This window comes from Adiantum capillus-veneris, chromosome 14 (assembly GCF_014529385.1).
Source record: "Adiantum capillus-veneris isolate H3 chromosome 14, ASM1452938v2, whole genome shotgun sequence".
Taxonomy (NCBI): domain Eukaryota; kingdom Viridiplantae; phylum Streptophyta; class Polypodiopsida; order Polypodiales; family Pteridaceae; genus Adiantum; species Adiantum capillus-veneris.
Genome location: NC_140944.1, coordinates 59,981,939 through 60,008,459, shown reverse-complemented (window position 1 = coordinate 60,008,459; position 26,521 = coordinate 59,981,939). Strand labels below are relative to the sequence as shown.

The following is a 26,521-nucleotide window of genomic DNA, read 5'->3' as shown; positions in this document are numbered from 1 at the left end:
TGTCGGTAAGTGCTACAGCTTTTGGAGTATTGGAGAGAGAGAGAGAGAGAGAGAGAGAGAGTATTTTTGTGTGTGTGTGTGTGTGTGTGTGTGTGTGTGTGAGAGAGAGAGAGAGAGGAAGATTTATAGAGGAATGGAAGAATCAAAGACCCTATAGTGCTCATTCATAGCCGTGTATGAGCAATAAAAAATGTAACAAAATGACACATACTTTCACCAAAGAAAAAAGATAGAGAGAGAGGAAGAGACGAAGCAGGTATAGATGGTGAGACACACACACAGAGAGAGCAAAAGCAAAAGCGTGTAAAGATGGAGAGAGAGAGAGAGAGAGAGAGAGAGAGAGAGAGAGAGAAGAGAAGAGAAGGTACCATGCATAGAGTTCAAGATAAGTTTGGGAATATCTATATATTTATAGATAGAGAGAGATTTGTGCAAATACATATACATGCATATATATATATATATATATATATATATACACATACATATATATAGCTAGAAACAGAAGAGTTTTGCGCATATTCAAAGGGGGGGGGAGGGAGAGAGAGAGAGAGAGAGAGAGAGAGAGAGAGTTTATCCACTTGAAAATATTTGTATCCTTATCCTCACATCTATTTCCAACCAACTCCTTATCAACCCATCTTTGGGGTTTTAAGTTCATGTTGACCTCAAACATATGCAAGTTAATGAAGCAAGATTTCTGAGCGCTTGTACGGGACTTGTACACCATTGGATGGGTTTATCTTTTGTAAACAAACTATTGAGTCTATGAATGCCTATTATATAGCTTATGTTTTGAATGTCATGACATTTTAGTAGAGAATTGATTTAAAGACATATAATGGTCTTAAAAAAACTTGTAGACAAAAGTAGATCAAAAGTATATGCATTGATTATTATCATTAATTAAACTAACACTATCTAACTTCGCACTTTGCAATGAAGCCACAACAATGGTATAAAGTTATAAACACTAATACATCATTCAATATCACCAAATGTTTAGCTTTTGAAAGTGTAAATCATAGTTCATCTTTGATTGGCATGACATCTTATTTAAGAAGTTAGTGGTAGACATTAGGTGTTTAAATGGACACTTGCAAGCAAAATAAAAGCAAAAGTATTTGTATTGATTCATAAGTGGAGATTACATCAAGAGAAATAATGGTATTTAACTCCTCCTTGTGGCTAGAGTATATGATTCTATAACCCCAATAGATTGTCATAGAGATGGCATTAAAAAAATGCTTTAGAGGAAGACATGTGTTGCAAGAAGATGTGTTTTGCACTCTGATATCCATTATAGTGCCATCGATTTTGAATCTATAATCTGGAATAATTTCATCTAGAAACTTAAGTGATTCTCTTACATCTTGTAAGGTCCAATCTGTAGTGACAATGATCTTTCTTAGCTCATCGAATGGATGTATCTTGATTTCTAATTCAACCTCTCAATAGTTTTTCTCAGAATCAAGGGGAACCCACTTGCCTAGCTTTCTTCTCCATCTTCTGAAATCAACGCTTAAAACTAAGGACTAACAATAAATTTGGTAGGATATAGACATAGAGTTTGAGATTACCATGCACTAATAATGTCACCAAAGTGGAAAGTTTCTTTTGAGTTCCAATCCTCTCCAAAACAATATGCTATTCAGGCACATTGTCTTTGTCTTTGTAAATCCATAGGTTTGAAACATGCGCAAACATATGGAGAGGTATAAATCATTGAATCTTGATCCGCCTTGAAATTTTCCCTTGTGGCATTGCTTTGAGTATATCCACTTTGATTTTATCTTTGAAGCTAAAAATAGTACATGCATCAAGGGTTTCCCAATCCAATGACATTTTAAAGTTGGAAATGGAAAATCTTGAAGCTTGCCATGGGCACCTTCTGTTGGTGGAACCTTATATTCTGCAAAGTACAAATATCCCAGCCACTATTTGTCACTCTAAATACAAGGATATGACATTTCCAATGGTTTTTCATTTCATCTCATTTGGTTTTCTTCACTCTGTGTGCACCTTTATAAGACAGAAGCATAGTGGGGATGGGAATGGAGAGAGATTTTGAAGGGAGAATTTTCAAGATTTTTTCTCAACTGAGCAATTCAAAAAAAAATCTCGCTTCACTTCAAAATCAATTTTTGGAACGAGTTCTTTTTCTTAATCTCTCTCTCTCTCTCTCTCTCTCTCTCTATATATATATATATATATATATATATATATATATATATTCCTCTCTCCCCCTTCTCCCTCTCTCTCTCTCTCATGTACAAGTGGACATTGGTACATGAGAAAGAGGGGAGGGGGAGGTGTGTAATACAATGGATATATGAGAGAGAGAGAGAGAGAGAGAGAGAGAGAGAGAGGGGGGGGGGGGGGGGGGGGGGGAGAGGAACATACATATATATGTATATCTATATATATATAGAAAAAAAGCTCTCTCCAGAAACTGATTTTGGAGTGAAGCGAAATTTATTTTTTTGATTGCTTAATTGAGAAAAAAAAATGAAAAGCTCCCTTCAAAAGCTCTCTCCAAACCTCAACTCAAGCATAGTTACCCGGTCATTAACATGATAAGATGTGGGTTTTCAAACTCCCTATTCTCTAGCATTGTGAAAAATACAAGAATTTATTATACTAGAAGGGTGATGAGAAGAAGCCATTAAGATGTTAAAATGGTGATGAGAAAAGGCTATGGGTGAGAAGGGCAATGAGCAAAGGAACATAGTAAGGAAGAAGAAAAATGTAGAAAGAATTAAACATTTGAGAAAGGAAAGAGGGGTGAAAATGGAATCTCTAAATCAATCCTGTCGTTAAGTGTTCGAATCTCACCATGCTCAAGATCTGAATGATTTTGTTTTCTCAAATATATAAAAAGTGCCCTTGTATTCTATGTCCATTATTTGATCTTGAAAATGATCAAAAGATCATTCAACTTAGCCGTTTCTACTAGTACAAAGAAGGACCGGAATGTTTTTTTCTCAAACCAACTAAAATGGTTGCCATTTAGAAGAGACAAGAATGTCATATTTTTGTACACGTGCCAACACATTACTGGCTAGTTCTTTAATCAAGCGATTAGAAAAAAACTCATTTTTAGTCACTTTTTGCACTAATAAGGTGCAGAAGACAACCCCAAGTAGAGCGGTATTAGTCGAGGAAGAGGGAACAAGAATCGCAAAGTGGAGAGGTAGTAGTCCAAGAAGAGGTAGTGATGGTAGGCACACTAGTCCACAACCATATTAGGGGTGTTGGGAAACACCATAATTTGGGAGAAATCTACAATACCAAGGGAGATCCGCCCATTATGCCAATATCGAAGTCAAAAAATCTCATGTCTCAAGCCGTTGAAGAAGCGTGGAAGAAGCGACTGTAGATGACAAACTCTAAGAATGATAAAAGACAAAGACCACCTAGGTCACATATACATTTTTTATCGTGGTATATATCTATCATATACCACGATCAAAAATAGAACTTTCATCCTAAAGATATAAAAATAGCCAAAATACTCCTGAAATGGCCGAAGCGCAGGTGTAAATTGTAAGTGTGCCTAAAATTCCAATCATCTTGTAGATGTATTGGTGGCGAACCCACAACCAAATGCCAATGCACATGAGATGAAAAATGTTGTTACCAATTGGAAAAACATCTAGAAGATGACCTTACTACAACAATGTACATAATTCACACGGTACACGTATCAATATACTAAACATGAGAAAGAATAGAAGTCTTTCTTATAATATGGTAATATGTAAAAGGCCCCAATATGCATGTTGAAGTTCTCCACACAATATTAATCAAGACTACCAAACAAAGATCCTTCACACGTTTCATCCACATTCAGCTTATATAGCCGTTTACATATAGTATCACACTTTTCATGTCATTCAGCTTATAAAGCCCTCTACACAAGGAATCAGATGCATTAACAATATCACCAAATCAGAGATCATAAATTGTGCATTTTCCATCCACAAATCTATAAATAGAACATAGTGTTCTAATCACTTAGTCTAAATGCAAGCAAATGATTCTCTTTTTCTCGAGTACATATAACAAATCTATCATTGTGAAAGTACTACGAGTTAAAGCCAACACAAATTGACCTTTTACAATACATTAAGTGTTATTTTCTCATGCAATAGTGCTTTGATATGAGCATAACTTGGCATACCACCACTGTACATTCAATGCACATTCTACATCTTATAAACATTAGTAGGTTGTCCAGTAGGAGGAGAGGCATCTGTAATGTCCATACCAATAAGCACACCAACTTCTTCCAAGCATTGTCCCAATCGACTTATAACAATCTTTTGTACGATTGCCATTTTCCTTACAATAAGCACACCATTACTTCTTAGGCATTTGCTTGCCCCTAGTTTTATTGTTTGTATTGTTAGTTGCTAAACCTTTATGTTTCACGATTATATACATTGCAAAATTACATAAGCTGCAATTTTTCATCATGACTAGCAACAATCAGCACAAGTCAAAATAGCACGGAACTTTGGAAAATACCCGACGCTATGTACTTATAGAGAGAGGCACCCTCAAACGTTTTGCATTTAAGGATGAGATGGGCTTTAAACGAACTTTCGTAAAAGGCGAATGAAATGACCTTAACAACAAATTCTAGCAATGAAAGTTCGTTAACTATTATAAGAATATATTGACCTGCAAAGATCTATCATGATAGCATGCCCCTTTTTTTGGGCCACCAGCACTCATAAAGGCTCAACTTGTTACATGACTAGCATTAACAATCAAAACTTGCTATGTCAAATTGAAATTTATGGGTTATGGGTTGCCTATTAGGTTATTGATTCCATAGTCTATATGAAAAACTAGTTATCATGATATCCTCCAAATTAAATAATTGGGCTTTTCTTTATTCACCTTGCAAAAGAGGCCACTCGTTTAAAAAGGATTTGATTTGAAAGCCTTATTAAATACAAATTCAATTCAAGAATCATTGAATGCATCCAAAAGGGGGTCTTTTTTATAGAGAGTACAAGAACTTTAAAACACACGCACATACCTTCTGTACACTGGCCTCACAGGTAGGGAGAGTAATAGCCTATGTGCCTAAGGTCTTGGGTTCAATACCTCCTTGGCAACCTGAAGACATGTTTTAAGTCCTTAGGGACTGTTCCCATATGCGGGTGTGTGTGTGATGGGATGCCAACCAGAAGGGGGTCTTGATAAGGTAAAACTTTCAAAAACTAGGTGAAGAATCACGTTGGCATTTTACCATTTACAAACTAAAGTAAGTCTTTCAAACACAAAAGATTAAAAGAAAGTCATCAGACTCTTCAAACTAAAAAAATACATTCAACATTCAAAAATTTGTGTGTTTCTCCCTCGCTCTCTCAGGCATGTTTCAACATGCCAAAACAGCTCGGTCACTAATCTCGTATGTCCTTCAGTGCTCTCAAACATGTGCAAGCAATTACACAGACAACCTCAGCTTTACCAAGTTCACACAAAGTCCTCAAAACCTATCTTATGAAGCATATGTGAGGCCCACCAGCAAAGAATTAGGCAGTGAACGGACGCGTGATGTTTCATTCTCCATAGACTCTGCCTATACCTATACACCTGGTAATAAATATCGATGTGCAAGCCATGGCATGTTTAAACTTGAAACCCACAACATAAATCCAACCAAACGGCATGTAAGCAAAATCACGAGTGATGCCCACAAAAGACCTACAACAGCCCACATCAACAATTTCAAAGCTAGCTATTCCAGGTGTATGTGCAGTTGCTTTTGTAGGGTGAATCATTATTTAAAGAGTCTTGAAGGGAACCACCAAAAAATGTGAATGCATATTTAAATCTCCTAATGTGAACTCCAACACTGCCAAAAAAAGACAATTCATACCCGAAGTATAAATGTTTATGCTGATAGCATAAACAGAAATGTTTTAACACCAAATCACAAGGTCCAAGAGATACACCAAAGAGAAGCCTTAAATTTGAAACATTTTTTAGAGCACAATTTATATCTGCTTGTCTTGAAATCTGTTGATATTCAAAATTTTCCACTTTACTATAGATTCACCGAAATTTGTGTAGAGAACATGTTTATTACATCAACCAGTTCTTAGAATTATATGAGCACCACTATCAGTGTCCACAATATCACTCATATCTCCCACATCCAACGCATATGTTGCATCTTCAAAGGGTTTCTGCATTTGCCCCCGAGAAAACCACCCTGCACAAATTATGGAGAAAAATCTCTCTCTCTCTCTCTCTCTCTCTCTCTCTCTCTCTCTCTCTCTCTCTCTCTCTCTCTTTGTGTGTGTGTGTGTGTGTTTTTTTTGGTGGGGGGGGGGGGGGGGGGGGGGGGGGGGGATGTCATATCCGTACAACGTACAGAAATCCCCAACGATTCTAAGAGAAGCTCGTCTCATGGGGAGTACAAAACTGTATACATGGCCATCAAAAAATAAAAGGCCTAGGCCATAATCAAGCAATACATCACATGAATGGAGTAGAAACCACCGAGGCACCAAGGTGGGAGTGTACTGTCATTGTATCTGACCTCTGCCAAAGTAAAAAAATAGACCTAATCTGCAAATGTCGCCGCTTCCTCCCTACGCTCGAGGAAAATCCGCTCCCTAACTGCTTTGGAGGAAAATTAATGTATTCTGCTGACTCCGAAGAGTGGATAATGTCAAAGCCAAATGCTAGTGTTAGGTGCAGCGGAATGAATGTTGTATTTTCTCAAGATTAGTGATCTTTATTGCTCAAGGTTCCTTTTAGTTCTTTAGGGAAAGAGAGAGCTTTCCGTCTTGTAGAGTGTTGTGGTCACGAGCAAATTGAGTGGATATTGTGCGTGCAAGTGAATGAGACTGAGAGAAAGAGAGAGAAGAGATACGACACCAAGAGGTTGTAAAACCCTCCTCCGAAGGCCCCACTCTCGTCGGCGAGAGTGGTCTACTTGATTGCACAAAGGTGTACAATGCGTATGCAATGGGACTATGCCGATGACGACGACGATGGTGACGACGGCGACTTGATGGCTGAAATCTGAGATCTTCTAATCGCTGAATTTCGGGACTGTTTCGGTGGCTGAAAATGACTGTTTTGGCTGCGTTTTCTTGGGCTAAAGATGGGGGAACTTCTGCAACCAATCTGGGATGTATCTGCTACCTTGCTAAAGGCTGAAAATGCTGTGTATCTGCGGCAGGTTGGGGCTGAAAGTCAAAACGCTGCAGCAATGCAAAAACGCTAGCAAAAAACACTAGCTTGGCTGAAATTGCTGATGTCAAAACGCTGATTCTGCTGATGCTTTGCAATCCCAAAAACGTTGGGCTTTGGGGGCTGCCTGAAGGGGGAACAAACACTAGAAAGGGTTGGACTTGATGGCGATGGCTGATGCTGAGAAAACGCTGAGGATGGGAACTTGCCCGGCGAGGATGGGGATCCAAAACGTTGGGGGTGCTGGGGGGTACTGCTGAGAAGTTGCCTGTTGAGCGGGAAGCTCCTGTTGCCTCTTCTGCCAAAAGGTGCTAACATGGGTTTGCTTATATATTAACTTAGCAAAATTGCCCTACCTACTTTTGTTGGAAAGTCACTTAAAAATAATAAGTGAAAATCCCAATAAATAGGAAAATAGGCTAAATGCACCGGAAAATTCCCCTAACTGATGCTAATGGATTCTGATGGGAATTCCGATGATCATGCTGTGTGCAACCGGAGGATTGTAATAAAAAATCATAGCGAGCGAGTCTTGCGAGAGAGGATAGAGACAAAAAAGGTGGGGGGTAGGGTGGTAGAACAAGCACAGTTATACACCAAACGCGTTTCGCTATCATTAGCTCCTCAGTGGTGTAAACAAAAAAGGAGGATATGGAGGGGTATAAATAGTGAGGTGTGGTGGGGCTCAAAAAACTGTAGTGGTACCATATTTCAAGAGGGAGAGGCTAACTTCAAGATAAGTTATTGCTCCTCCTAAGTGGGTACTTCTCTCTAACACCCCTTCTTCTTTCGCCAAACCCCTTTCCCTTCCCCCCCCCCCCCCCCCCCCCCCCCCCCCCCCCCCCCCCCCCCCCCCCCCCCCCCCCCCCCCCCCCCCCCCCCCCCCTCTTAAAAAAAAAGAATTCCACCCGTAACTGATAAAACCTTACCTCCGCTATCTTCGGCCTCAACCACTCTAAACTCCACCCATTTCCCTATACTAAGTCAAATTCCTTTGTTGACTAGTCCCTTTCTTGTACAAATTTTTCACTACTTTAAATGCCCTAAATAACTCTCCACCTTTCCCTCCTTTTTTGTAAGTACCCACTTAAGAGGAGCAATAACTTATCTTGAAGTTAGCCTCTCCCTCTTGAAATATGGTACCACTACGGTTTTTTGAGCCACACCACAACTCACTATTTATACCCCTCCATATCCTCCTTTTTTGTTTACACCACTGAGGAGCTAATGATAGCGAAACGCGTTTGGTGTATAATTGTGCTTGTTCTACCACCCTACCCCCCACCTTTTTTGTCTCTATCCTCTCTCGCAAGACTCGCTCGCTATGATTTTTTATTACAATTTTTGGTCTAGAGGAGCTTTAATAATCCCTCTATGATGTCCAGCGTAGCGCTTGCGTTTTATCAATTCCTTACTTCCTTACTTCTCTTGTCCTCTCCTTTGTTTTTCCTCCCCCCCGACAGGAACCACTCGTGGAACCCATCTCAATGGAAGTTTTTTTTTCCCGCGGGAACCACCGGCGGGAACCCATCTCAATGAAAGTCCTTAACTTTTCATAATAAGCCTTTCCCTAGGCTTTGGGTGTTTAGGACAGCTCTGACGGCTTAAAGCCTTGCTACTTCACAAACTTCAAAAAATTATTTTTTAGTAAATCTCGAGTTCTCCCCTGCGCTCGAAACCCTCCCTCCTCATCCTATGCTCCCAACACGATTACTCACTCCCCGAGTTGCTCAACTCAACAAGCTGCTCACCATAGCTCCCCTTCTCCCACTTTTGCAAACATGCTCGCTACCTGCTCCCCTTTCCAGTCAATTATGCCACCTCGCACTCCGTTTTTCTGTCCACCCCCTCCACTCTCTCTACCATCCCCCTCGCTCTGCGCTTTCCCCCACAACTAGCCGCTACTCGAAATTCTGCACCTTTCCCCCTTAGCCAGTCATTGCTCGAAATTTTGCGCACCTTCTCCCCCATAACTAGCCGCTGCTCAAGAATCTCCCACATCTCCCGGTTTGCATACTGCCTGTTCTTACAAATCTCCTACAAGCTACGTCCGTGGCGTTATTGCAGAAGCAGCGCTTGCTTCTCCCGGGTGTACCGGCCCTCTACGCGGTGGTCGCTTCCTCTTGGACTCCTCCCCGGCTTCTCGACAACTTCACACACCTCTCAACAAACTGCAACAGCAGATTGCTACGGCTCCACAGTACGACGCTACTATCTCGGGCTGCTACGCAGCTACTGCTCCGTCAAGCTACTCCACCGTCACGCTACTGTCTCGGGCTACTATGCAGCTACTGCTCCGCAGATACTGCTGTCCCGAGCTGCTCCGCAGCTACAGCTACTGCTCACAACAGCACTAACAGGACTGGGCCATGAGTGCGTTCTCATTGCCGCAACGCTACCGTGACTGCCGACTTCGCTGCAACGCTGCCGTGACTGCACTGACTGCACCGAATGCGCCGCAAGGATACATATCAAAAGGCAGTAGCGGGGCAACTCTTGTCCGAAAGGCAATAGCGGCGCTACTCTTCCCCGATACCATCCTTTACCCTGCGCTGACATCCAGTGCTGTCTTCGCGTCCCAGCGTTTCTACTAAGTATTCTACAAAGTCTCAATAACCGACATCAACTTTTTCAAGCACCCTTTAGCTAGGCCGCATTCCCACACAAACTCTCCGATCTCCCACCCTTTAGCTAGGCCGCACTCCCACCCGAACACTCCAATCTCCCACCCGTAACTAGGGTACAAGGTATTCTTCTTATCGAGCTTTTCCTTCCTTTTTAATCCTATGGCGGCTCCTTCCCCCGCTTCGGCTTCGACATCGACGTTGGGATTAAACCCTACCCCTATGACAATAGAGGGTAACCCTAATGCCTCACTTTCGGCTCCGGCTCCGTCCATTCCGGCCTCCCCTATCCCCAATATGGCGGCCCTCACCACAAATCTTACAACACCCACATCCATTTCCCCGGCCCTTGTAATTCCCTTGAAACCCAACACCCTCTCTACCGGTAAATCTACTTTCCCCGGCTTTACCACGACGGCAAACCTCATCAACCTACCCTCTCCAACGTCATCTCTTCCTACCTCCTCGAAAAAGACCCTATTTAGCTCGGAAGAAATCTTCGGCCTCACCGCTAACCTACCGCTTGAAGATCTTGATCAACTCTCCCTTCCCGTAACAAAAAACATCGGCATCACTAACCCCTCTCCCGTACATCATCCCGGCCTTACTCACTCTCCACAAAATATGCATGGTGGCGTCTTCTCCAACATCTCTCAAGGCGGTCTCCTCACTAGTCCTCCCCTTGCCTTCCCCTCCTCTTTGGGTTCTCTCTCCGCAAGCTCTTCCTCCCCGGCGTTTGCTCCCTCTCCCATTCTACCCCAAATTGAAAAACCCTTGGAATTCAATAAAATTGTTTCCCTCTCCTTGGTAGAGTTTAAAGCCCTCAATCATAAGCTTAGCAAAGCCAAAACACACCTTTCTCATTTGCAAAACCTTCACTCCTCTCAAAAAGCTCCGCATAGCCTTTGTATGAAGCCCCCTCGTCTCACCTTGGATGACTCTCAAGCTCAAGCACTCTTTAAGCGCCAAGCTTAACGCCCTCAATATCCAATTCCAACTAGATTGCACTAAAGTTTACATCCAAGCCCAAGATGTACTTTTCAATAACCTCCAAAAAACCTTTGATGAGTATCGTGATCTTGTGGAAGAGAGACTTTCGGACTTGACCAAAAAGTTGGCACCCATCTCCTTCCCAAGGGTACTACCCACAACTTGGGAGAATCAACTCTCTCTTTGGAAGCAAACCTCCCTCAATGAATTTGATGCACATCTTCAAAATGAGATACTCCAAGCTCATCTAGCCTCTTCCTTGAGCTTAGCGGCACACAATGCTAGGAAGAGGTTCCAATCTTCCATCTTGGAGGAAGTGGAGTCGCTACCGAAGGAAGAAACGATAGGAGAATTGGTACTTCATGAAGTCACCACCCAAATGAAAAAGCTTCTGTCACCCTCTCGTAAGAAGCCCTCTAACCAAACCCACTCAACCACCTACAAGCCCTCTCCTCCGAAAGTTGTTTCGCACAACACTCAACAGCCTTTCAAAAAGCCTCTCCCTTTGAATAAATCTTCCCATGTAAATTCTACCTATCAACCCTTTAAAAAGCCCAAGCTCTCTCCCCCATTAGGTCACCCTTGCACTACCTCCCCCTCCTACTATCCTCCCATTTTAACCACTCCAAAGAAATCTTGCCCTACTCCTTCCTCATCAAACATCACCCCCTTACCCTCTCTACTTAAAGCTCCCCATTACCCCCTCAACTCCTTCACACCACAACCCAAGCCTCTACACCCTAAGTATAGCTTATCTAAAGCTTCAAAAAACTTGCAATGGAGGAGGGAGAAGTAGGGAAGGAGCACCCTACCACTTGGGTCCATTTGCTCTTCTCCAAAGCCCCTCTCTTTCCGCATATTTGGACCCCTCCTCCTTGTTTGCTCCCTTTTCTTTCCCACCCCCCCTACATTGGTAGGAAGCGTTGTAAATTTTGGCTACCCCTCACTAACCTCCACCTTTTTAAGATTTTGACTCTTAGCAAAATTACCACGTTTTCCCTTGAAAACAAGGTTACTAACCTCTCCTTCCATAACCTTTCTAATCGTTCCCTCTCTCCCTCCGAACAAAGGCTAATAAGCCTTGGGCTCGATTATATTCCCCTCTCTTCCCCACCTCCCCTCTCCTCTGTTCTTCAAGCTTATTCTAATTTAGAAAGAAGTTTGCAGCTTAAAATGTTTTTTAATAAAGAACCCTCTCTTCCTCTCTCCTCTTTCTCTATTCCGAATCCTCGTTGGAATCCTCCCTCTCCCTCCACAACCCTTAACCAAACCTTTAGTCTTATCTATTCTCTCCTAAAACCTCTTCTATCCTCTCTTCCTCCTTTTCACTCGAAGCCCCTTTTAATGAATTCCATCTCTTCCTTAAAAAATGATCGTAACATCATTATTAAACCAACAGATAAAAATCTAGGACCAGTTATCCTTTCTAAATCTTGGTACTACAATGAAGCTTTTCGTCACCTTATGGATCCCCTCACCTACTCCAAAATCTCCACAACTCCTTTACCCTTTGTACAATCCCTCCTTTACTCCGTCCTCACCAATTACCCTCTCCTTCCCTACAATGAAAGAGTTTTTATCCTCTCCTCCTCGCAAAAAACCCCCAAGCCTTGCCCTTTCTTCCTTTTACCTGAAATCCACAAACCCATTCTCGTAGGCCGTCCCATTTGCTCATACAAAGGTTACATCTTAGAGAACGCCTCTAAGTGGCTCCATGCCCAACTTTACCCCATTCTTCTGTCCAAAACACAGCACCTTAAAAACTCTCACTCTCTTGTTTTAGACTTAGCTTCTACTACTTTCCCTCCCAACATTATTCTCTTCACCTTTGATGTTGAACCTATCTACCCTAGTATCCCAATCCGCGAAGGCCTCCTTGTCCTTAAAAGTTCCATCCAAGGTTTCTTCCCTTTCCCTAAGGTCAACTTCATCTTATCCTTAGCCTCTCTTATCCTCAATCACCATTATCTCTCTTTCAATGGAGAATTTTGGAACCAAATTAAGGGCACCGCTATGGGGTCAAACTTCGCAGTTGTATATGCTTGCCTTTTCCTTTGCTTCTTAGAAGAAGGCATGAATCTCCTATCTTCCCCTTCCCTTCTTTACTTCAAAAGATTTGTAGACGATGCCTTCGGAATCTGGGACGGCCCTCGCTCTAGCTTAATCAAGCTCCTCCAAGAGTATGGGCACCCTCTCCAAGAGTATATCAAAATTTCCCTTTCAATCTCCTCTCAAGAATCCATTATTCTAGACATCCACTTTTTCAAGGGACCCTATTTTACCGCTTATGGTATCCTTGATACCCATTGTCACCAAAAAAACCTAAACTCCTACAACTATATCCCTTGGCAATCTTAGCACCCTACTCACCAAAAGATTGCTTTTACTCTCTCAGAGCTTAGGAGGTACATTATTAGGGAAAGCTCTCTCTCAGGCTTTATCTCTATTCGTAACCTTTTCTATTCTAGGCTCAGAGCAAATGGATATCCCTCCCCCCTATTGAAATCTTGCTTTCTCTACCTTTCCTACGATCTAAGACCCTCTCTCCTTCAAAAACTGTCCAATACCAAACCTTCTCCTACCATCGTCAAGATTCCTTTCTCACCTTTTATCCGTCATCTCAACTTGTCTCGCTCCATTAACCAACCCCTCACTAGTCTGCTTAAATCCAACACAGACCTTGCACATTTGCCTAAACCTTTGTTATGTTGGATAAATGCACCCAATCTCGGAACCCTTCTCTCAAACCCCCCCCCCCCCGAAGGAATTCCACCCAAAAAAACCTTCTCTCTAACACCCCTTCTTCTTTCGCCTTCCCCCCCCCCCCCCAAAAAAAAGAATTTCACCCGTAACTGATAAAACCTTACCTCCGCTATCTTCTGCCTCAACCACTCTAAACTCCACCCATTTCCCTATACTAAGTCAATTTCCTTTGTTGACTAGTCCCTTTCTTGTACAAATTCTTCACTACTTTAAATGCCCTAAATAACTCTCCACCTTTCCCTCGTTTTTTGTAAGTACTCACTTAGGAGGAGCAATAACTTATCTTGAAGTTAGCCTCTCCCTCTTGAAATATGGTACCACTACGGTTTTTTGAACCACACCACACCTCACTATTTATACCCCTCCATATCCTCCTTTTTTGTTTACACCACTGAGGAGCTAATGATAGCGGAACATGTTTGGTGTATAACTGTGCTTGTTCTAACACCCTACCCCCCACCTTTTTTGTCTCTATCCTCTCTCGCAAGACTCGCTCGCTATGATTTTTTATTACAATTATATGAGCACCACTATCAGTGTCCACAATCACTCATATCTCCCACATCCAACGCATATGTTGCATCTTCAAAGGGTTTCTGCATTTGCCCCCGAGAAAACCACCCTGCACAAATTATGGAGAAAAATATCTCTCTCTCTCTCTCTCTCTCTCTCTCTCTCTCTCTCTCTCTCTCTCTCTCTCTCTCTCTCTCTCTGTGTTTTTTTTTTTTTTTTTTTGGGGGGGGGGGGGGGGGGGGGGGATGTCATATCCGTACAGCGTACAGAAATCCCCAACGATTCTGAGAGAAGCTCGTCTCATGGGGAGTACAAAACTGTATACATGGCCATCGAAAAATAAAAGGTCTAGGTCATAATCAAGCAATACATCAAGGTGGCTCATGTGATGAATGGAGTAATAACCACCGAGGCACCGAGGTGGGAGTGTACTGTCACTGTATCTGACCTCTGCAAAAGTAAAAAAATAAACCTAATCTGCAAATGTCGCCGCTTCCTCCCTACGCTCGAGGAAAATCCGCTCCCTAACTGCTTTGGAGGAAAATTAATGTATTCCGCTGACTCCGAAGAGTGGATAATGTCAAGCCAAATGCTAGTGTTAGGTGCAGCGGAATGAATGTTGTATTTTCTCAAGATTAGTGATGTTTATTGCTCAAGGTTCCTTTTAGTTCTTTAGGGAAAGAGAGAGCTTTCCGTCTTGTAGAGTGTTGTGGTCACGAACAAATTGAGTGGATATTGTGCGTGCAAGTGAATGAGACTGAGAGAAGGAGAGAAGAGATACGACACCGAGAGGTTGTAAAACCCTCCTCCGAAGGCCCCACTCTCGTCGGCGAGAGTGGTCTACTTGATTACACGAAGGTGTACAATGCGTATGCAATGGACTGATGCAATGGGACTATGCCCATGACGACGACGATGGTGACGACGGCGACTTGATGGCTGAAATCTGAGATCTTCTAATCGCTGAATTTCGGGACTGTTTCGGTGGCTGAAAATGACTGTTTTGGCTGCGTTTTCTTGGGCTAAAGATGGGGGAACTTCTGCAACCAATCTAGGATGTATCTGCTACATTGCTAAAGGCTGAAAATGTTGTGTATCTGCAGCAGGTTGGGGCTGAAAGTCAAAACACTGCAGCAATGCAAAAACGCCAACAAAAAACGCTAGGTTGGCTGAAATTGCTGATGTCAGAACGCTGATTCTGATGATGCTTTGCAATCCCAAAAACGTTGGGCTTTAGGGGCTGCCTGAAGGGGGAACAAACACTAGAAAGGGTTGGACTTGATGGCGATGGCTGATGCTGAGAAAACGCTGAGGATGGGAACTTGCCCGGCGAGGATGGGGATCCAAAACGCTGGGGGTGTTGGGGGGTATTGCTGAGAAGTTGCCTGTTGAGCGGGAAGCTCCTGTTGCCTCTTCTGCCAAAAGGTGCTAACATGGGTTTGCTTATATGTTAACTTAGCAAAATTGCCCTACCTACTTTTGTTGGAAAGTCACTTAAAAATAATAAGTGAAAATCCCAATAAATAGGAAAATAGGCTAAATGCACCGGAAAATTCCCCTAACTGATGCTAATGGATTCTGATGGGAATTCCAATGATCATGCTGTGTGCAACTGTCACAAAACGGGAGCGTACACGAGCACTTGAAAACGGGAGCGTACACAAAACGGGAGCGTACACGAGCACTTGAAAATCTGAAAATTAAAATACTTTGCAAATGTGCGAGAAGGGAGAAGATCGACACAGTATTGGGGACCAGAAGATGGGCTGGTCCCCCCCGTTAAGAGTATTCTTTTATTCAGGGAGAATTCGTATACAAGCACGAGAACCCGAGGAAACCCCTCCGTTCTGTAATCTTAGACCCAAAGGTCGTGCTTTCCCGTAAAGGGCTTGGACACAAGGCCGTTCTTTCCCGTAAGGGACTTAGGCGCGAAGCCGTACTTCCCGTGAAGGGCCTTCCCATAGGACGGGAGATTCCTGCAAAACAAACCACACAAACACGGGACAACAATTCGTATAGCGAATCCACAATAGATACCTGTCGCTCTTGCGCGGGAAAAGAGGCTTCCGTGCTTCGTAGTCTCGCGATCTCTTGCGGCAAGAGTCTTCTCTTGCTGATGTTGGTACCTCCCGTGAGTGAGGGCATGTGGTGCTTTTATAGCTCCCTCGCCACGGCACGAATAACTGCTCGCGTAGAGATCACGGCCGTTTTTTTTTTTTTTTTTTTTTTTTTGCACTGTTCTACCCGAAATAGGGAGAGAGAATTCGCTGGCTGGTTTTGTTGCTTTTATCTTCTAAGTGGCTGCCCACTTATTAAGTGGGCAGCCGGCATATTTTAAAATTGGTCTGAACCTGCCCAAAAACTCAATAAAACCTTATAAGTTAAAACCAATGCATTTAACAACACTTCACAGGCGTCCCTGGATGCAACCACATGCACGAATGCAATGCAAACATAGATTCCTCACGGGAAAGCGTCTGCCTTCCCGCGATTGTTCCTGCTTTTCGTAAAAAGCTTCATTGAACCCATCTTTATTCTTGTGCTTGCGTTCTTACGCGTATTTTCTTACTCAGTTCGGATTTCCTCCTTAGCCTACGGAATGCCCCCTTTCTGATGCACCCGTCACCCATCATGTGACGCATCAGGGGCACCCGTAACCCGGCCCTTTCCACCGAACTTACGGAAACTCCTTCGCGATGTTTACCGTCACCCATCAAATGACACATCAGAGTTGTCCGTTCTTGATGGCATTTCCTGTAGCTATAATCTTTTAACAGTTCTTAGTGTACACATTAAAATATCCTAATTTCATAAAAAGAAATTAATCATTAAAAATAAGAAATAGTCCAATTAGCAACATCCCTCTGGCTTCTAAACAGTTGACCTCAACTGTAGTGCTTGGACATATATCTCCAATATCTCGGGATAAGCTGCTAATTCCTCCTGAGTCATCCACTGAGCATCTAGTTCGAATAATTCTTGAACTTAACCAAATTCTTCCGTGTTATCTTTCCGGACTTAAGGGGCCGCTCCTGATGACTTACAATCTGCTCCGGTTGGAATTTTATTCTTGTGCTTGCGTTCTTACGCGTATTTTCTTACTCAGTTCGGATTTCCTCCTTAGCCTACGGAATGCCCCCTTTCTGATGCACCCGTCACCCATCATGTGACGCATCAGGGGCACCCGTAACCCGGCCCTTTCCACCGAACTTACGGAAACTCCTTCGCGATGTTTACCGTCACCCATCAAATGACACATCAGAGTTGTTCGTTCCTGATGGCATTTCCTGTAGCTACAATCTTTTAACAGTTCTTAGTGTACACATTAAAATATCCTAATTTCATAAAAAGAAATTAATCATTAAAAATAAGAAATAGTCCAATTAGCAACAGCAACCGGAGGATATGTATCTATGCTAAGTGACTGGGCATGCACGGTCTACGAATAGACTCACAAAAGTGCCAGATCACTGCTAATCTAACTTGATCGGACTGACTGAACCCTGCTGTGGTGTAGCTTGTCCACGGACACATAGGGTTGGGATGTGTCACGTGACAGCTAGTGAGCACCTCCTGTAAGCCCGGTGGTGCAGCACTAAGAATGTGGAGGCAACGAGCCTCTCTCTCTCTCTCTCTCTCTCTCTCTCTCTCTCTCTCTCTCTCTCTCTCTCTCTCTCTCTCTCTCTCTCTCTCTCTATGGATAGTTTCCTACGACGTTAAAATACTATTCTTCTTCTTCTTCTTCTCTCTCCCCGTGTGTGCAAAGAAAGAGGCAAAGAAAGAGGCTGATTTCTATTACTTAAAATATCCCTCCAAATGCCCAAATGGTGTTGATTCCGAGGGCAAGTACATCACTGCCTCCAAAGCAGCCCGGAAGGCGAGCTCGGTTCTTCAATGGCTTGACACGTCCACAGTTTGTGACATCCCCCCTTCTTGAAAGAAGAGTAATCATCCGCGATTACCGTATATCTGCAAAAGAGCTCAAGTTAGCTCAAAAATTTCCGAGGGACATTCCAAGGGACAATCAGTTTTTTCATTCCATATTGGAACTCTTGATATTCTGGCATAGCAGAATAAGCCATCATACCCAAACCGCATTGATTTGTTACGGGTGCTCGATGCACATACGCACGCAATCTCACCCAATTAGGAATACTCAGTGGTTAGCACATAACAATGCAACACAAATGCTCACATATGCATGTTACAACACACAAAAACATGCAATCGCCAATGAACTGTCACGTGACACACCCAACCCTATGTGTCCGTGGACAAGCTACAGCATGACCAGGGTTCAGTTCCGTCAAGTCAGTCTAGAATAGGAAGTGATCTGGCACTTTTGTGAGTCTGTCCGCAAACCGTGCATGTCCAGACACTTAGATTAGATGCATATCCTCCGATTGCACACACCATGATCATAAGCATTCCCATCAGAATCCCTTCAGGGAAATTTTCCAGTGCATTTAGCCTATTTTCCCTATTTTTGACATTTTTCACTTATTAATTTAAGTGACTTTTGTTGGATAGTAGGTAGGGCAAATTGAGTAAGTTTGTATATAAGCAAACCTAGGCTAGTACTAATTGGCGGAAGAGGCAGCAGAAGAACCTTGCTCAACGGGCAACTTCTCAACAGAACCCAAGAGACCTAGCGTTTTTGCTCCACAACAGCAACCTAGCATTTTGGACCAGATCAGCCAACGCTTTTGCACTTGCAGATTCCGGCGACAGCAGAACATCAGATCAGCCTAGCGTTTTGCATTTGCAGGACAATCGGCAGCAGCAAAGCAGAATTCAGCCCTAGCATTTTTGGTTTGCATCACAACCTCAGCGTTTTTGCAGATCATCGCGACGATCTGCATCAAGAACCACCAGCGTTTTCAGTTTTCAGCCTTTAGCACTCGCAGATCAAGTCCTGAACCTAGCAGATCTAACCTTCCCGCAGCAGATCCTCGCCGCACGGTCAGATCTAGCGAAGTTTGCAGATTCAGCCCGGAAAACGCAGATTTCAGCATCTGCGTTTTCAGCGCGTAGTCGTCGCCATCGACATCGTCACCGACATAAGTCAGAATTTAGCAGATAAAGATTTGCATATTTCAGCCCTTAGAGTTTTCAGATTTCAGCCCGTCTCATCGTCGTCGACATCGTCAACAAGTCCAAGCGTTGTAGAGATTTGTGCAATCAATAGTAGACCGCTCTCGCCATAGAGAGTGGGCCTTGGGAGGAGTCTCTGGTGTCGTATTCTCTTCTCTCTCTATCTCTCAATCTCACGCACTTTCACGCACAATGTCCATTCACTTTGTTTGTGTCCCTTGCACTCTCTCATTAAGAACGGAAGGCTCTTTCTTCCATAAGAACAAAAGGAACCTTGAGCACAGTTCGGAGCACTCATCTTGAGCAAAGTTCAAACATTCATTCCACTGCACCTTACATTGGTATCAGAGCTTTGGCAGTGTTCTGTATCACTCGAGGAAAGAACCACAAGAATCACAGAATTTTTTGCTTGTTGAGGTCGCACGAACCCAAACTCGCTTGGGCGTGTCGACTCCTAATCGTGTTTTTGAAGAGTGACGGGAATCCCAGGAAAGAAGGGCTTGTCCAGCCTCCCTTGTGCCTCTTTTCACTCATTGACAACCGACCGTGCACTTAGCGGCCGGCCAATCGACGTGAGGTGGGAAAAAGCAACCTTGGTGTGAGCGCAAGGCCGCCAAGGGGTGCACCCGCGGAAAAGAGTAGAACTCGGGTGAAGAGAAGATCCTTCTCTAACACAGATTGCAAGCGAAAGAAGAACCTCAAGAACTCAAGAACCCCAAGAACTCAAGTTCCTTGTGAACTTAAGAACCCAAGACCACAAGAACCCACAACTTCAGTGGATGGTCATCACTCGAAGCGGAATGGATACTTCGCTTGGAGGTGATGAGCATGAGAGAGGCGGCGAAGAATTTTCCCCACCAGGAGGTTTTTCCGACCCTCCCCCTTCCCCATCTACACCAAGGATTGCACTAACTCCTATGGAGGAATTGGAGCAATTGGTTATGGAAAGACAGCTAGAACGCGAAGAAAGAAAAGCAGAAAGAAAGGCCTACGAAGAACGAAGGGCAGCCATAGATCGTGAATACAAAGAAGGAATGGCAGCCATAGAGCGTGAGCACGAGCAAGCACGCTTGGAAGCCAAAGAATGACAAGCAAAATTTGATCGCGAGAACAACGAAAGACAAGCAGAATATGATCGCGAGAACAAAGCAAGACAAGAGAAGGGCGACCAACACATGAAAGAGTTGTGGCGACTTTTTTCTCAAGTGCAGGCATACTTTGCACAGAATCAGGAAAAGGAGCCTCTCTGACTCCCTTCTTCTCCCAAGCATGATACACAAGATTTGCATGATTATGAGAAGCATGATGAATTGAATGATAATGATGAGCATGATGATTTGAATGCCAATGATTTGCATGATGATTTGGATGACAATGACAAGCATGATGATTTGCATGATCAAGATGTGATTTCTCACAAGCATGATGATTTGCATGAAGATGATGTGATTGTTCACAAGGATGATGAGTTAGTTGATGCTTTTTCTAGCGAAGCTAACCTGGTTGCAGATTCGATCAATCACGAAGAATCGATCTTGGCTCTCGAGCCTAGGTCCAAAGCACCCTCACAGGAAGTAATATGTGTTCGGATGATTCGTCAACACGCATTATACGAGTGTTTCATTCATGATCGTTTTCTGTATTTTAGTCAACGTCTTTATGTGATCCCTTTTTCTAGGCATAACATATTGTACGTTGAGCACGATTCACTCATGGATGAGCACGGATGTATGCGGATTTCTCATGAAAAGCTGAAAAGTATGCATTCAAGGAAGTCACATTCCCTTTCAGTATTTCTTTATATTGCTTTCACAATGCCGCTACTCGCGCTCAGCACCTTCACTCGGGAAGAGTACCAAAAATTGAGCCCTTTGCACATATTTAAAGGCCCTAGGCCTATGAAAAGCACTTACATGAAAAGCATCAAACTCAAAAGCATCTAGTCTTCAAAAGCTCTAGCGCCAAAAAGCTGCCAGCCAAAAACAGGGAATTCCATACAACTACCACGTCAGCAATCCAACGTAAAACGCGGAAGTCAGTACAGCCTACCACGTCATCGACGTAAATTGCGAGCGTCCGTACAACTACCAAGTCATCATCTTTTTCGCAAGAGATTAAGTGTGTGTGTGGTCCCACTTTATTTTAAGGGCTTTAGGTCTCCTGGGCCCCATCGGACGAGGTCCCATAAGTTGGTGGGAACTCTTCTTTAAAAATAGGCCACTCGACAAGACTCTGTAAGTTGGTAAAACATCTTTTGTTGCTCTTGCTTCTTCACTTAGGGTTTAGGCTCCTCGGCCAAGAACTCCAGGTTGGCTCCGTTCTTCAGTGGCTTGACACATCAACAGTTTGTGGCATTTATTCTCGGTTGCATCAATTTAACACTTATTTTGCTACTAAAAGAAAAAAGTAATAGTACAGTTTTGATTGTTGCCATATATTTGTCAAGTGATGCCATTAATTGGTATGAGGCTGGCAAGAGGCACAAATGGCCGAGCACCTTGGACGTGCCCCAGATGGTGAGCCATTGTCTTTCAATTGGGTCGACCTCCAAGACGAGATCAAGGCTCATTTTATACAGTTTGTGACATCCACCCTTCTTGAAAGAAAGTAATCGTCCGCAAATACCGTATACCTACAAAACCACTCATGTTAGCTCAAAAATTTCCGAAGGACATTCCGAGAGGCAATTTGTTTTCTCAATCTAAATCAAAGCTCTTGATATCCTAGGTCGTTGGTTTCCCAGAAGTATCTCATCCAATAAGGAATATTCAATGGTTGGCACATCACATTGCAACACAAATGCTCACATATGCATGTTACAAGACATAGAAACATAAAGTCATCGATGAACACTCCTCTCACAAATAACCATCCAGGTCCGGGCCAAGAGCTATATACCTAGATGAATCCAGGATAAGCCCGGATTCACCCTTGAAGGAAAGTGCAAGGTATAGACCCATGGTAGTCACCCACAAGACGATATAACCATCAGCTCCATCATACATAGTATTGACTAAATACCACGACATCCCCACTTAACTTCGTCAGTGCCCAATAGTGGTTGTAGAACTAGGTACTAACATATGCCACCAACACAACACACACCACACGCACACACACATGAGCATACATCAACACAAAATTCAGTGTACTGAGTTTCTGTCAAGCTCGGGAGATCAAGGGCAGACTCAGCCATAATGAAGCCTAGCACTAAAAGAAGCATGAAATCGAAAAAATTAGCACAAATGAGGTAGTTGATAGGGCATACGCACAACAAAAGATAGAAAGAATTAGCACAATATCAATTGGTCGTAACTCGGACGAAAACTTCACAATGTGAAGTTTGCATGTCCGCTATACGACTAAAAAATATACCTAGATGAATCCAGGATAAGCCCAGATTCACCCTTGAAGGAAAGTGCAAGGTATAGACCCATGGTAGTCACCCACAAGACGAATAACCATCAGCTCCATCATGCATAGTATTGACTAAATACCACGATGTAACCGGCCTGTTCAATCCAAAAAGGGCGGTAGACTTTACTTCAAACCTTGATTTAGCTTTCACCCATTATTAGTCTTCTATTTTACCTGTACTTTCAAGACACAACAAAGGGGAGAGGGATACAGGCTGCTAGATTGCACCTGTATGAGTAGACCGACACTAGATTGGCCCCTAACTTAGGCGCCCCTTTCGGTATTTCTTTATTGTTCAAAAGAGGGAATAAACGCTGTGGTTCCCTACAAGCTGCCCCGCACAAACTCGGCTGAATTTCCATTGTTCCAGCCCGATTTCGGTAGCATAATTGTACTAGAACCCTTCACAATCAGTATTCCCACGCATTGGCCGACTTTCCCGACGCATACGGGCACTTTGCAAAACCTGGCGAGAATCTGCAGCACGCTGAATTCTCTGTTTTCAGCCCTGAAAATGCGCCAGATCACCTGTACACAGATCCCCTTGCGTCCCCGAACCTCCTGGGGGTATTAGGGTCCATTTAGGGCCAAAACCCTAAACCTGCAAAAATACACAGCAGGCTGTAATTCACTGTTTCGGGCTCCGTTTCGCGTGCCGGTCGCATCCGTAGCAAGTCCTCGAGCTCCCGCACCTGTAGGGCTACTTGCCCTTTGAATCGGACGAGATTTCTGGCGTGAAACCTCTCCGAATTCACCTGTACCTGCGGGGGGATTAGCCGCTAGCTAATCCAGTACCTGTGCAAGAGGCTCTTGCCTCGGCAATCGCGCATGAACCCACACAACTGTACATTGGTCAAATGAAGAGCCCACTAGAGGGGCATAACAAACTACCAAAGGGGAGAGAGAGGGCAGTGCGTAGCGTGCAGGGCATCAGTCCTGGCACCGCGCTGTACATAGGAGGGAAAGCAAGCAATCCATAGCTCTTAACCTATGACAAATCTGAAAATGAGGCTCTCCCCCTCCTAAATTCAGCGCCACTTCTTGTTGCATGAGGCAAGTGCACCAGAAGGTGCCACTTGGCACATTTATAAGCATTTTCCCGTTTCGGGGTTGCCGTCTAAAAATATCCCAATCGGTTGCCCAGTTGACTTCACGGTAGAGTAAGAAAATGTTCCCCTTGTCATTCCGGAGATAATGACGTCAACACATTTTCAGGTCCCAAAATAGCAATTCCCTAAAATTTAGGAGATGCTGACATTGTATCTTTCTAGGTCATCCGACCCTCTTTGTACACTGCGGCCACATCCAAAACTGAAATGTAGCCTCTGTAGCAAAGGATTCCACTTTGGCTAGTCAATGACCCCACTTGGCTAACCATAGTCCTTGTCCAACCTTAGTGCTCTCTTGCCCTCACGCCTGGACTCCCTCTGGACAATTCCACACTAGCTATGCAATGCAGGGCAGTTAGATTTCCCGAGGGGTGTTTCCAAAAAGTGAAAGTAAATAGATAATAAGAAAGAAATCAACAAAAAGGATAGATAGTAGTCACATGCTGGTGACATACCCCCCTCTTGAAATCTCAAACGTCCTCGTTTGCATCTATGTCGTTCATGCTCCTAGTCAACACTGATGTATTCAACACCTGTCGACACATGTACGACACATATATGCTCATTGTCAACCCTGGTGTATTCAACACCTCGTCGACTCATGTATTGCTTGCGTGTGAACCCTGTCCCAACGACATAGTGGGTATTGCTTACCCAAACCGACAGTTTAAGAATGCAGTTACACATGTACTCTTCAATAGAAGCAATCACTGTATCCTTGACAAACTGACAAGAAATACTCACTTCTATAGCACTAACCAAACTTTTGGACATTCCATAAGAGCAATTGCCAAACTGACAATTTGTACAGCTCTAACATTCATGTAACAGGTATTTGATTTGAGCTCACTTTAAATACCATGTACATCATTTGTTTCAGAATCCATTGTCACACTGACAATCCATTTAGCTTTGAAACTCAAGGGGTCAAGGTAGGTTGCAAATCGAAGGCTTCAAGGTAAAGTGATAACACAGTTGGTGACTCTACAAGTTCACCTTCTTCCATCCACTTAGCATCCATTGGTGGATAGTTTCTGAACTTTACCAAGTAACGCCTAGCAACCTTGCCTTTCACTTTCCTTTCTTTGTGTGCCAAAATCTGTTCCGGGACCAAGATCTCGTCAAGTTCCTCGACTTCCGGCTGATCTTCAGCTGGCATATCTTCTGGCACATCACCCACATAGGGTCTGAGAAGACTCACATGAAACGCATTGTGAATCTTCCAACTGTCAGGCAATTTCAGCCTATATGCAACATCACTGATTATGTCGCACACTTGAAAAGGCCCATAGTAACGCATGCTGAGCTTTGGAAACAGTCTTTCCTTGCCCTTCATCTTCTTTAACCTTGCCTTTTCAAAGCCTAAAAGCACCCAATCACCAAGTGAATATACCACTTCACGACGGTGACGATCAGCTGCTTTCTTTTGCTTTGCCTGAGTCCTTTCTAAGGCCACTTTTACCTTCTTGTACATTTCATCCATGTCCGGAACATACTTATCTGCTTCAAATATCTTGTCCTTTGTATGCAGTATGGGAGGAACTTTCTTGCCACCTTCAACTATCTCAAAAGGTGCCTTGCCAGTTGATGAATGCACTGTATTATTGTATGCATACTCCACCAATGGCAAATACTGCTTCCACTTTCCTTTATGCTCTGACACATAGCACTTGAGCAGATCTAGGACAGTAGAATTGGCCTCTTCTGATTGCCCATCTGTTTGAGGATGAAATGACGAAGAGAATTTGAGCGTTGTGCCCATATTCTCAAACAAGCCTCTCCAGAACAAACTTGTCATGCGTGGATCACGGTCGCTAACAATCGATTGTGGCATGCCATGATACTTGAAAATATTGCTCATGAACAAGCGTGCCATCTGATCTGGCTTTATCTTCTTCCTGACAGGAATAAAATGAGCCTGTTTGCTGAATCTGCAAATAATGGTCCAAATACCATCGTTTCCTGTCTGCGTTCTCGGAAGATCAAAGATAAAATCCATAGCAATACTTTCCCATGCTTTATCTGGAATAGGTAGTGATTGCAATAACCCTCGTGCCTTTTGCCTGTCAAACTTGACCTTTTGGCATATTAGGCATTCTCGCACAAAGGCATCCACATCCCTTCTTAATGTAGGCCAATAGAAGAATGTCTCAACCGCTTTAACTGTAGCATCAATACCACGATGCCCTGCATACGGTGGGACATGACTCTCTTCCATAACTTTGCATCGCAATGGCTTTGTGACACACAATCTGCCATGCATCATCATGAACCCGTCTTTAAGAAGATAGTGTTCATGACGTTGTCCATCCATTAGTTGCTCGAAGACCCTTGCAAAATCTTCATCATTTGCATACTGTTCTCTCATATCATCAAGTTCATGATGATAAGGAATCGACACAGCTGAAATTTGTGGCTTCCTTGACAAGGCATCAGCCACAACGTTCTTCTTGCCTTCCACATGCACAATCTGAAAATGGAACATGGACAAGATATTTGCCCATCGCATATGCTTCTCAGATAACTTTGTTTGTGTCAAGAAGTATCGCAAGGTCTGATGATCCATTTGGACAACAAAGTCTGCACCTAGCAGGTAGTGTTTCCAACTTAGGAGCGCATGAATCACAGCCAGTAACTCTTTCTCATAGACCTGCATGGTCATCTCTGGCCCTTGCAAAATTCTGCTCTCATAGGCTACTACCCTGCCATCTTGCATTAGCACTGCACCAATGCTACTACCGCAGGCATCACACTGGACCACAAATGACTTCCTAAGATCTGGCAACACAA

The 26,521-nt window shown here is 43.4% G+C and overlaps 1 protein-coding gene across 2 annotated transcripts in view; it reads right to left on the bottom strand.

Annotated features, from left to right (window-relative positions):
• Nucleotides 1-5,967: 5,967 nt before the first annotated feature.
• The window catches only part of PIN1AT (peptidylprolyl cis/trans isomerase, NIMA-interacting 1), a 46,075-nt gene continuing 25,521 nt past the window's right edge, over nucleotides 5,968-26,521 (bottom strand). Inside the window, exon 2 of one of the 2 annotated variants that reach the window (XM_086528619.1) lies at nucleotides 5,968-6,232. In XM_086528619.1, coding sequence (XP_086384745.1) covers nucleotides 6,108-6,232 — 125 coding nt within the window. In that variant the 3' untranslated portion in view covers nucleotides 5,968-6,107. Of the gene's footprint in view, nucleotides 6,233-14,062; nucleotides 14,221-26,521 lie in introns of those variants that run through there. The other variant, XM_086528620.1, reaches the window with a different exon arrangement.